Below are 9946 nucleotides of genomic sequence, written 5' to 3'. Positions count from 1 at the left end.
ACTTGTGTAACATATGCAATATCCGACAAGGGGGCGCAGCGTGAGGCGCATGAAGGCAACATACCTAGATGTACGCATCTTTGCATACGATAGAACCACTCTAGGACTCTGCTTTCAATTCGAGCCCTAACTCATCCCCCTAAGATCTAAATCGACTTTAGATTGCAAGGAACAATGCTCCAGAGGAACGGTTTCGCTGTTGCGTTGATATCTTGGACGCTGGACGCTGTCATCCTTGCACTTGCATCGGTGCATTTCATTGTATAACGAAGGCAGAGCCAGGAGGTAGTCGCAGCTATCTTGTTACTCAATGTGAAGAATCGCGAAGTGCTAGCATCTCTCGGGTAGGGCGAATTTCCTTCCAAACCAGCGGCAAAGACCCCACTCGTCTGCAAAGCTCTCGACATTGTTACAACTCCACGCTCGCTTAAGATTAAGTAAAGGCAACAAAACCATGGCTATGAATTATCTATTTTCAAATTTTCCCATCCAATTACAAGACAACATCGGTCGCTTAGCTCAGTTGGTTAGAGCGTGGTGCTAATAACGCCAAGGTCGCGAGTTCGACCCTCGTAGTGACCACTAAAGTCCTTTCCTTTTGCTCTTTTTGCTATCTTATAGAGATTCTGCTCTTTTTGCTATCTTATGAAGATTCTATGTCCAAAACTCTATTCTGGAGGTCTAGTAGGTTGATCTGTAGCCCGCATGACGAGTTCGATTATCTAGATAACTATCTCGAGCCTGCCTGTTAATCTCTCTCTTTTATCACCTTCGCTCAAGAAGTCTCCTCGATGATGACAATACAGCGAGACATGTTAACAGATTTGAGATATCTTCAAGTCTAACTAATCCCCCTACACCCTCCTCCTCCAACTCCAATGCCCCTCCACATCCCCAATCAACTCCTCCCAGATCCTCCAATTCTCCGTCCACATCCCATCCTTCATCTCAATCGCCTCCTTCGCTTTCTCCGCATACTCCACCGCCTTCCCCCTATCACCAACAGCACTATAAGCCAACGCCGCAAAACCATAGGCTACATCCATGAAGCCTTCTAACCCTTCTCCGCGGTAGATCGTCAGCAGGCCTTCCGCCATAGCGGGTGAAGCCGAGGAAGTGGGTGTCCAGTCGTTGAGTTGGGATTGCAAGGCGTGGATGTGGGAGAGGGTGGAGTCGGAGGAGGGGGAGAGGCAGCGTGGGCAGGTGCATGTGAAGTGGAAGCCGGATTGGAGGTGCGACTGGCGGGAGGATGTTGGTTCCAGGGGTGATGTATCTGCCGGTGGTTAGTGGGCGCTTTCGGGGTGAGTGATGGGTTGTGGGGGGCTTACATGATATCGTGATCTCCTCGCCTGTAGCAATCGGTCGTGTAACACGAACGGTGTGTGTTAAGAGGTTGGTGTCGATAACGTATTGCGCACTATTATTGTCACCTGGTCAGCATGCGCTCCGCATCTCCTCTTCGTCCCCCTCAAAGAATCAAACACTCAGCGTGAAAGGAACATACATACCTCGGATTACACGCATGATTCAACCTCGACGTCTCCGGCCAAACCGCCAGATGATTCGCTCCCCCAACAACCACCTGAAACGTATTCGCCTTAACCACATCCTGCACCTTTACCCTCTCATCTCCATACACCGTCGCCAAGCCCAAAAACTTCTCTTTGAATTCCCCGGGTAACTGCTCGATCGCGATGCGCCAGAGCTGTTCGCGGTCTATTGTCGAGAGCTCGGATTCTAGATACGCGATGAAAGCTGGTGTGTGGCGTGTTACTACATCGCCGAAGTTGAGAGAACGCGTGGCGAGCATGCCGATGCCTTTTCCGGGGAGGGGGGTTGTGGTGTAGACGGAGGTTGGTTCGTTGATGTCCTTCGACGTGAGGGCTGAGGGGTCCAGGAAAGCGGGTAAAGAGGCGAATTCCCGGGCTAGAGATGGTGTTGTGACGATAGAGATTCCGCGGCCTTGGCTGAAGGTATCGTCTGTGTAGATGCAGAGTGTATCATTTATCCCGGGGAGATGTGGCGTGCAGAGCGGTTGGTGGGACCATGGTGCGTAGGGTGAGTTTTGTTTATTGATATTTGTTGTGTCTGAGAGGAGGGATGATGGGGGGCAGGATGCGTAGTCTTGGGATCCGTCAAGTGAGGTTTGGAGAGAGAGGGTGTAGAGTGGACTTTGTTGCCGGCATTGTTGATGCCAAGGTATTGTCGAAGACGCAACGCGTGCAGCGTGTGCTAGGAAAATGAGATGGTTCCGCATTATGGTTTGACTCCGGTAAGGGCATACGAGAACTGACCAGCCTGTTAATATGGGTTTGTGTTAACATGACGAAGAACGTGCGAAGTCGAGTTGCGTAAGATAGAGGTTCGCGGATGAGACGCAAGACGTTTGGCATGTGTCGCTAAGTATAGAGCGCCAAGCCGTAGTCTTACTTGAGCGCAAGAAGCGTCAAATGAGCGAGACGTAATGGTAGTAATACAGAATTGGGTATTTTGAACTTATCAAGCTAACCTAAACACCTGTCAATGCTTTTATGGTGTTCTCCCAGCAAGAAGGAATGCGCCCATACTCCACTTTGAGCAACGCGACACTGCCGCATCGAACTCGCGTCGCATATTACAGATCAAGCAGCCTCGCCCTCGGAGCTGCGCTTCTTCTTCTTCTTCTCCTTGCCCTCGCCCTCTTCCCGTTTCCGCTTCTTCTTCTTCTTCTCCCCGCCATCTTCCTCCGGCGCAACGTATTCGGCCATTCTCTCTTTCCTCTTCGCGTCCATCTTGTCCTTCATCTTGTCTTCCCGCTCTTCCTGCACCTTCCTCTCCTTTGCATGCTTGCCCAGGAAGTATTCTCCGCTCTCGATCTGCAGGTCGACCTTGCTCTTCTCCTGCGGCGGCGGGAACGGTGTGTACGTCTTCTTCGTCTTGTCGGTGACTTTGTGGGGTACGCGGCGTTTGCTGAGGGAGCGCTTCTTGAAGTTGGGGAGGAAACGGTCCCAGCTCTCGTTGACTAGCTCTGGGTCCTGGGTAAAGTCAGTCTGGGTATCTCATATAGCTTGTGCATGTAGAGCCTACCTTGGCGAGCTCCTTCTTAATCATGAGCTCCTTGATCGCGTAAATGGGATGGATGTTGTGCATCGTGTCCTCGACAATGCGCCGGACCTGCTTGAGGCCTTTGTACGGACCCATAGCCGCGACTGTGTTTCCTTGTACCAGCAGGTATGTCTCCGTAAGCAGCTCCAGCGCTTTCAGCGTTGATCCATTGGGCCCCAATATGCGCTGCCGCCTCTTGACGAAGCGATCTTTGTTTCCGACCAGATTCCGTATCTTGATGATGTCCATGGCCACCTCATCCTCCAGAATCTTGACTGCTTGCGGCGCCGGCACGCTTCGCGCAAGCAGCTTGATCAGGTCTCGCGCATTCAATATCGCCGCCGGGTCGTATGTCTTTTGCGTCGTCCATACCGTCATGGAGCCCTCGACCAAGTTGAGCTCACACCCCACACCCTGTTTCTGCAGCGCTTGCGTGATGAACTTCCATGATCCCTTCAGATACTGTTCGCGATACTTGGGGAAAAGCGTGCTGAAGCGGGACTCGTCGGTGAAGGCGCCGGCCGTGTTGTCTTCGGGCTTGAAGGGCTCGATCTGCGCGAGCGTTAGAGGCAAGTTTCTGCATGCGCGCAGCTCCGGCGCGAACGTACCTTCCACTTGTCGATGTCATCGGTATCCCAGGGCTTCTCCGCATTGTGAGTGGACGGCATGGTGGGCGATCCGGTGTTGGTCGGATTGCGATTGGGTGCGGGTAACTTTTTTCTAGAAGTTGCACTTTCACTCCAGGCGCGCTAAAGTTCTGCCACCGCCCGGACCTGGCAGGGCTAACTCCGCAACACTTACTCCTTCACTCAATCTAGCATCACCTCATCGCATGCGCTCTTCTTTCAAGCGTTCAAACTCGTGTTTCTACCGGTACCACAGCTGAGATATCAGCTGATCGAAAAAGATCTATGGAGTGGGCGTATGGCGCTGAAACTGAGGGGAGTATCCGGGCCATGTCCAATGGATTGGTTGGTTGGAAGGGGATGTAGCGGTCCAGATTCTGGAGTAGCCATCAGGAAATGTGATTGATGTGGACAACTTCTAGACTGTGCCAAATTTGCGCTGCACGTTGATCAGCATGGACGGAAATGAAATATGCCATGTTTCTCATTTTGCTTTCGTGGAAAGCTATCTACAAAACTCCAGCTATGAGTCTAAGCCGTGCTGTCCCCCATCAAACGGTCGTTGCCATTTCGACAACATTTCATAGCACCTCAAACTCGTAGTATACGTACGCCGTATACTCCTGCTCCATCTGCCCAGCTTGTGCCATGTCGGTCGACAGAGCCTGGTCGTCCTTCTGGATGCGACCCTTGCTGTCGCGGCCGAAGGCGTTACCACCGAGGTATGCGTAAGCGGAATCGAGATTTGACTTTACCTTCTTCGCTGACTTTGGATCGGTCTGGGAAAATTAGCAGGTACGTGGTGGGATTCGTGGTAGGCTAAACTTGCCTGGACTATTCCGCATACGAAGTCGAGCGGCAGACCGTATCGCAGCACCGTCTCGACAAAGACCCTCAACGCCATGACGTGAATCCAGATCATGGCGCTCTCGCTGTATCCTGTGCGGCCCAGCCGTAACGCCTCGCCCCAGAGCTTTTTCTCGTCCTTGGCTAATTGTTCCGCCTCCTTGGCCTCCTCTTCCTTGTTCCCCTCCTTGTACTGGTACTCTCTCGGTGTCCACCGCTTCTCTCTGCACTTGTGCACAAACTCGCCGGAATGCTTCTTGAAGGTGGTGACAGCGAACAAAGTGAATTCTGAGTCTTTGGCGAGCTCGTTGGCGGAGCGGGGCACTACCATAGGACACAGCTCCTCGTAGTCTTTGTAGAAGTCCTTTACGTTGTTGTTGGGGACGGCGATGAGATGCGTATCGAGGTATTCCGAGTCGCGGACGATAGATTTGGGGTTTACGACGTTGACGAGGGACTTGGTCGCGAGGTTTCCTGTGCGCTTCCGCTCGGCGGCTTGGAGGGCGCTCTTGGTCTGGTTGTACTGGCTGAACTTGGACTTGACGTCGTTGTCGATGCCTTGTATTTCCTGTCCTTGTCAGCTAAAGGTACAGCGTGATACGTGTGTAGTGTTCACCTTCTGCAGTGCGTCTATGAGTTCAGCAACAGACTTGTCGGCCCGGTACTTGACCTTGTTCCACTGGAAGTTGCGCAGATACTGGTCGACAGGCTCTACGTCATGTGAGCTGCTGGACTACAATCGCATACTGCGCAGTCCACCTACTGTCGTTGATCGTCTTCTGCTGCTGTATCTTGCCCTCGTCGCCGTCGAGTATCTGCCTCAGGCTGTCGCCGACCTTGGCGACTACCGCCTCGCAGGCATTGTTGAGCTTGGAGAGATCATCCGCCTGCTGGACAAGCGCATCGAGGGTTCCGATCTTGAAGTTGGGAATCGCAAAGGGCGAGGTGGTGCCCACGTCATTGGTCACGGTGGAGCGCAGGGCAGTCAGGGCGTCGTCTTGGTGGTTCGAGGGCGAGATGGACGTCGGCAGCGACACCAGCAGGTACTTGCTCCCCTTGGACATGGTTGCTGCGGTTCGTCTGGGGCAGTCGCGGCGCGATATAGGCGGTTATGGGAACGATGGCCGTTTCGGTGGATGGAATCCAGTCGGGGGAGCTTGGGCCTCGTCGGGGCCTAGGGTGCTGGGAGCTGCCGTCATTGGCGATATATAGTCGGCCGTGTATACCCGTCGGGGAACGAAACACCAGAATTCCTCCTCACCCACGCAAGATGGCCTCGAAAAAAGCTGCTCTGGCGATGCGCCCGGCCGTCAATGGTCTTGCGCCGCGCATTTGGAGGGCAGAATACGCCCAGGTCGCGAGTTACTCCACAAGAACGCGTGCGACTCCAGCCCCACGTCCCCGCAACCTCACACGACTATCGCAGCAGCAGGTCCGGTATGCTTCCTCTGCAGGCGCAAACGAGCAACTGGGCAAGACGGGCCTATACGAACTTCACAGCAGGTATGGCGCCAAGTTTGTGCCCTTTGGCGGATATGCCATGCCGGTCCAGTACAGCGACATGAGCATCATCGACTCTCACAACTGGACGCGCGAGAAGGCCAGCTTGTTCGACGTTGGACACATGTAAGTTCAGTGACGAAGAACGCCATGTTCAATCTTGGAATGCTATGAATACTGTTGTTCGACACCCCAATCACGTTCAGCGCTAATTTGGTCAGGGTCCAGCACCACTTTTCTGGGCCTGGCGCCGAAGCCTTCCTCGAGAGCATCACCCCGTCGTCGCTTTCGTCGCTCCCCGTGCGCCAGTCTACGCTGTCAACACTGCTGCACTCCACCGGCGGCATCGTCGACGACACGGTTGTCACGCGTCTCCCCGACCGCTTCTACGTCGTCACCAATGCCGGCTGCAGGGAAAAGGACACGGCCTACTTCAAGACGCAGCTAGAGGCCTGGAAGAATGCACACCCCGATCAGCCCGTAGAGTGGAACATACTCGATGGCCAAGGTCTGGTCGCCCTCCAGGGCCCGCTGTCCGCCGAGATACTGTCGCGCGTGCTAGACGACAAGTCCAAGAAGGACCTCGAATCGCTCTACTTCGGTCAATGCGCCAACGCCGTCATCAAGGGCACCGATGCCGAAGTGCTCGTCAGCAGGGGTGGATACACGGGTGAGGATGGCTTCGAGATTAGCATTCCTGCATATGCCACCGAAGCCGTGACCCAGTTCCTGCTCGATTCCGCCAAGGATGAGTTGCGTTTCGCAGGTCTAGGAGCGCGCGACACCCTCAGACTAGAGGCGGGCATGTGCTTGTACGGCCACGATCTTGATGACACGACCACACCAGTCGAGGCCGGACTGTCCTGGATCATCGGCAAGGACCGCCGCGTAAAAGGCGGCTTCCACGGTGATTCCGTCATCTTGCAGCAACTGAAGAAGAAGTCTGAAGGCGGTGGTGTGTCACGGCGTCGCGTCGGGCTCATTGTAGAAGGTTCGCCTGCACGAGAGGGTGCTGAGATTGTTGACGAGGCTGGTGAGAAGATTGGCACCATCACTTCTGGCTGCCCTTCGCCCACCATGAAGAAGAACATCTCGATGGGTTATGTCAAGGACGGTATGCACAAGGCAGGAACTGAAGTTGAGGTCATTGTGCGTGGCAGGAAGAGGAAGGCTGTCGTGACTAAGATGCCCTTCATTCCCAGTAAATACTACAAGCAACCAGCGAACATCAAGGCATAGGCCTCGTTCTGGAGACGGAGCTGCGAAGAAACTAGTACAACTTCAATTCGTCATCTTTCTCGGTCGTGTCGTTTTCGATGTTCTTGACAACAGCTCCAAGTCTGCGGATATCCATCGGCATTACGTGCCCGATCTCCGAGCAGCAAACGACCATACGCCGACAGATACAGGGACAGTTGTCGCTTCCTCATCGGCCTTTCTATCAAAGTCAAACACGCGTTCCATCAACTAACGGCGTCGTTCGGGTCGTACAACGACGTAGCCCGGCGAGAGATGCCGACCGGCACCGTCATGATGCCGCTAACACTGGGTCGCGGCATCTGCGGCATCAACGCTCGTAACGACGCATCGACGTCGATGTTGAACATCAGTCCACAATTCTATTGTCTGGTGCAGTCGTTGCAGACAGTTCCGTACTCTCATTCGACTTCGTTATCGGCAGATCACACCACGTTCGCAGAAGCACGTCAATTAACCGGCTGCAGGCCCAGTTGCAGGGAAGATACAGGGAAGATGCTCCTGGCGCGAAACTGACAAACAGTGAGTCGTCTAGAATGGAGCGTGAGGGTGTATGGAGACTGTTGTGTAACCAGAGAGGAGGGGGTTGGAGATTGGGATTTGGGTATTTAAGAGTTGGCAATGACCGTCGATTTCAAGCATCATTCATCGACCATACTTTCAACTTCCATCTCCCATCCAAACATACCACTACCGAGTCTCCATCTCACCATCATGCCTCTCACCAAGTACAAAGCCGCCTGTGTAAATTCCCACCCTCCCTTTCCCCTCCGCCCTCCATCTGATCAAACTACAGGTCACTTCCGAGCCCTGCTGGTTCGACCTCGAAGCCGGCGTCCAAAAGACCATCAACTTCATCAAAGAAGCCGGCGACGCAGGCTGCAAGCTCATCGCCTTCCCTGAAGTATGGATCCCCGGCTATCCCTACTGGATGTGGAAGGTCAACTACCAGCAATCGTTGCCCATGCTCAAGGGGTACCGCGAGAACTCGTTGCCTATGGACTCGGAAGAGTTTCGTCGGATTCGCCGCGCTGCGAGGGATAACCAGATGTGAGTAGTGTGGTCGTCGCGGATAGGTAGTGCGACTTGTATTGACAACGCACACAGTTATGTCTCCCTCGGCTTCTCCGAGATCGATCACGCAACGCTATATCTCGCGCAGGCCCTAATCGACCCCACAGGCGAAGTCATAAACCACCGCCGCAAGATCAAGCCCACCCACGTCGAGAAGCTCGTCTACGGCGACGGCGCAGGCGACACCTTCAAATCCGTAACTAGCACCGAACTCGGCCGCCTCGGCCAACTCAACTGCTGGGAAAATATGAACCCCTTCCTCAAAGCGCTCAACGTGTCCGAAGGCGAGCAAATCCACATTGCCGCCTGGCCCGTCTACCCGGGCAAGGAGACGCTCAAGTATCCCGATCCGGCGACGAATGTAGCGGATCCGGCGAGTGATCTTGTTACGCCGGCGTATGCGATTGAGACGGGGACGTGGACGCTTGCGCCGTTTCAGAGGTTGAGTGTCGAGGGGCTTAAGAAGACGACGCCGGAGGGGGTGGAACCGGAGACGGATCCGAGTACTTATAATGGGCATGCGAGGATTTATCGGCCTGATGGTAGTCTTTACTGCAAGCCTGATAAGGACTTTGATGGTCTTCTCTTCGTTGATGTAAGCTCTCCTTATCACCAATCCAGCGTGATCGGTCCACTGACATGTCTTACTTAGATCGATCTCAACGAGTGCCACCTCACCAAGGCGTTGGCTGATTTCTCGGGCCACTACATGCGTCCTGATCTCATCCGTCTGTTGGTTGATACTCGTCGCAAGGAACTCGTTACGGAAGCCGATACGAACGGCGGCATTGCGACTTACACCACTCGTGAGCGATTGGGGTTGAATGTTCCGCTCGATGCACAGGCGCCTAAGGGGAAGGCGGGTGCGGGTGATGCGGCTGTGAGCTCTACTCTTTAGGGTTGAGAAACTGCAGCGAAGGTTCTGGTCCCGTTGGATCGAAGGATTCGATTAGCTATAGCGGCAGCTTAGGCACTACACACAAATTGAAACTCTCCACTTCTTACATATACCTTACCTCTTAGACTCTCTATATACACCCCGCCTACAGGTTAAGGCTTACAGTAATTAACTTTTTAGAAATCTTTTTTTAGTATTTTTAATAAATTATATTATACTAAAGATACTAGACTTTTAGCTATAATAACTTTATTAATAATACTTTTCTTTACTTTTTCTTTTTCTTTTATCTATTACAGTTCTAGCTAGTTTCTATTCTATTACGTTATTACGTAACTAGCCTAGCCTAATTAGGCTAGGCTACCTACTAGCTTTCTATATATAAAGGTCTTACACTTTTATATTTTATATAATAGCTTATATTCTATTAAATATATTTATCTTTATTTATATCTCTTATATTATATAAGCTTCTTTTTAAGATAAGTCTACCTACTTATATATAAATTATATATTAGTTATAAAGTAATACTAATATATATTAGCGCGTAATACTAGGTTACTATAGCTTTATATTCTAGCGCGTAATATAAAGTTACTATAGCTCTCTATATTTTATATTCTCTATACTAATAAGATAATAGCCTAGCTAAATAAAACT

At 52.4% G+C, this 9946-nt stretch overlaps 4 protein-coding genes and 1 non-coding gene across 5 annotated transcripts; 3 read left to right on the top strand and 2 right to left on the bottom strand.

Annotated features, from left to right (window-relative positions):
• The first annotated feature begins 508 nt into the window (after positions 1–508).
• Positions 509–582, top strand: J4E84_011073. The gene has a single exon. It is a non-coding gene; the product is annotated as a tRNA-Ile (tRNA).
• Positions 583–2621: 2039 nt separating this feature from the next.
• On the bottom strand, positions 2622–3752 carry KRR1 (ribosomal RNA assembly protein krr1; the record flags this gene model as incomplete). Its single annotated transcript, XM_049393627.1, has 3 exons — positions 2622–3014; positions 3067–3636; positions 3693–3752. The coding sequence occupies 3 exons, from the start codon at positions 3750–3752 to the stop codon at positions 2622–2624; spliced, it is 1023 nt and encodes a 340-aa protein (XP_049238666.1).
• A 539-nt stretch (positions 3753–4291) lies between these two features.
• On the bottom strand, positions 4292–5620 carry J4E84_011071 (uncharacterized protein; the record flags this gene model as incomplete). The annotated part of the gene is made up of 4 exons (XM_049393626.1): positions 4292–4489; positions 4540–5124; positions 5173–5267; positions 5320–5620. 4 exons carry the CDS (start codon positions 5618–5620, stop codon positions 4292–4294), a joined length of 1179 nt encoding a protein of 392 aa, XP_049238665.1.
• A 206-nt stretch (positions 5621–5826) lies between these two features.
• Positions 5827–7295, top strand: J4E84_011070 (uncharacterized protein; the record flags this gene model as incomplete). Its single annotated transcript, XM_049393625.1, has 2 exons — positions 5827–6182; positions 6278–7295. 2 exons carry the CDS (start codon positions 5827–5829, stop codon positions 7293–7295), a joined length of 1374 nt encoding a protein of 457 aa, XP_049238664.1.
• A 732-nt stretch (positions 7296–8027) lies between these two features.
• On the top strand, positions 8028–9285 carry J4E84_011069 (uncharacterized protein; the record flags this gene model as incomplete). The annotated part of the gene is made up of 4 exons (XM_049393624.1): positions 8028–8057; positions 8110–8363; positions 8421–8982; positions 9040–9285. 4 exons carry the CDS (start codon positions 8028–8030, stop codon positions 9283–9285), a joined length of 1092 nt encoding a protein of 363 aa, XP_049238663.1.
• Positions 9286–9946: the final 661 nt, after the last annotated feature.

The sequence above is a fragment of the Alternaria hordeiaustralica genome, assembly GCF_023758085.1.
Source record: "Alternaria hordeiaustralica strain BMP 2776 chromosome Unknown scaffold_54, whole genome shotgun sequence".
NCBI lineage: Eukaryota > Fungi > Ascomycota > Dothideomycetes > Pleosporales > Pleosporaceae > Alternaria > Alternaria hordeiaustralica.
Note: the sequence above shows the minus strand (reverse complement) of the source record. Positions and strands in the feature narration are given on the sequence as shown.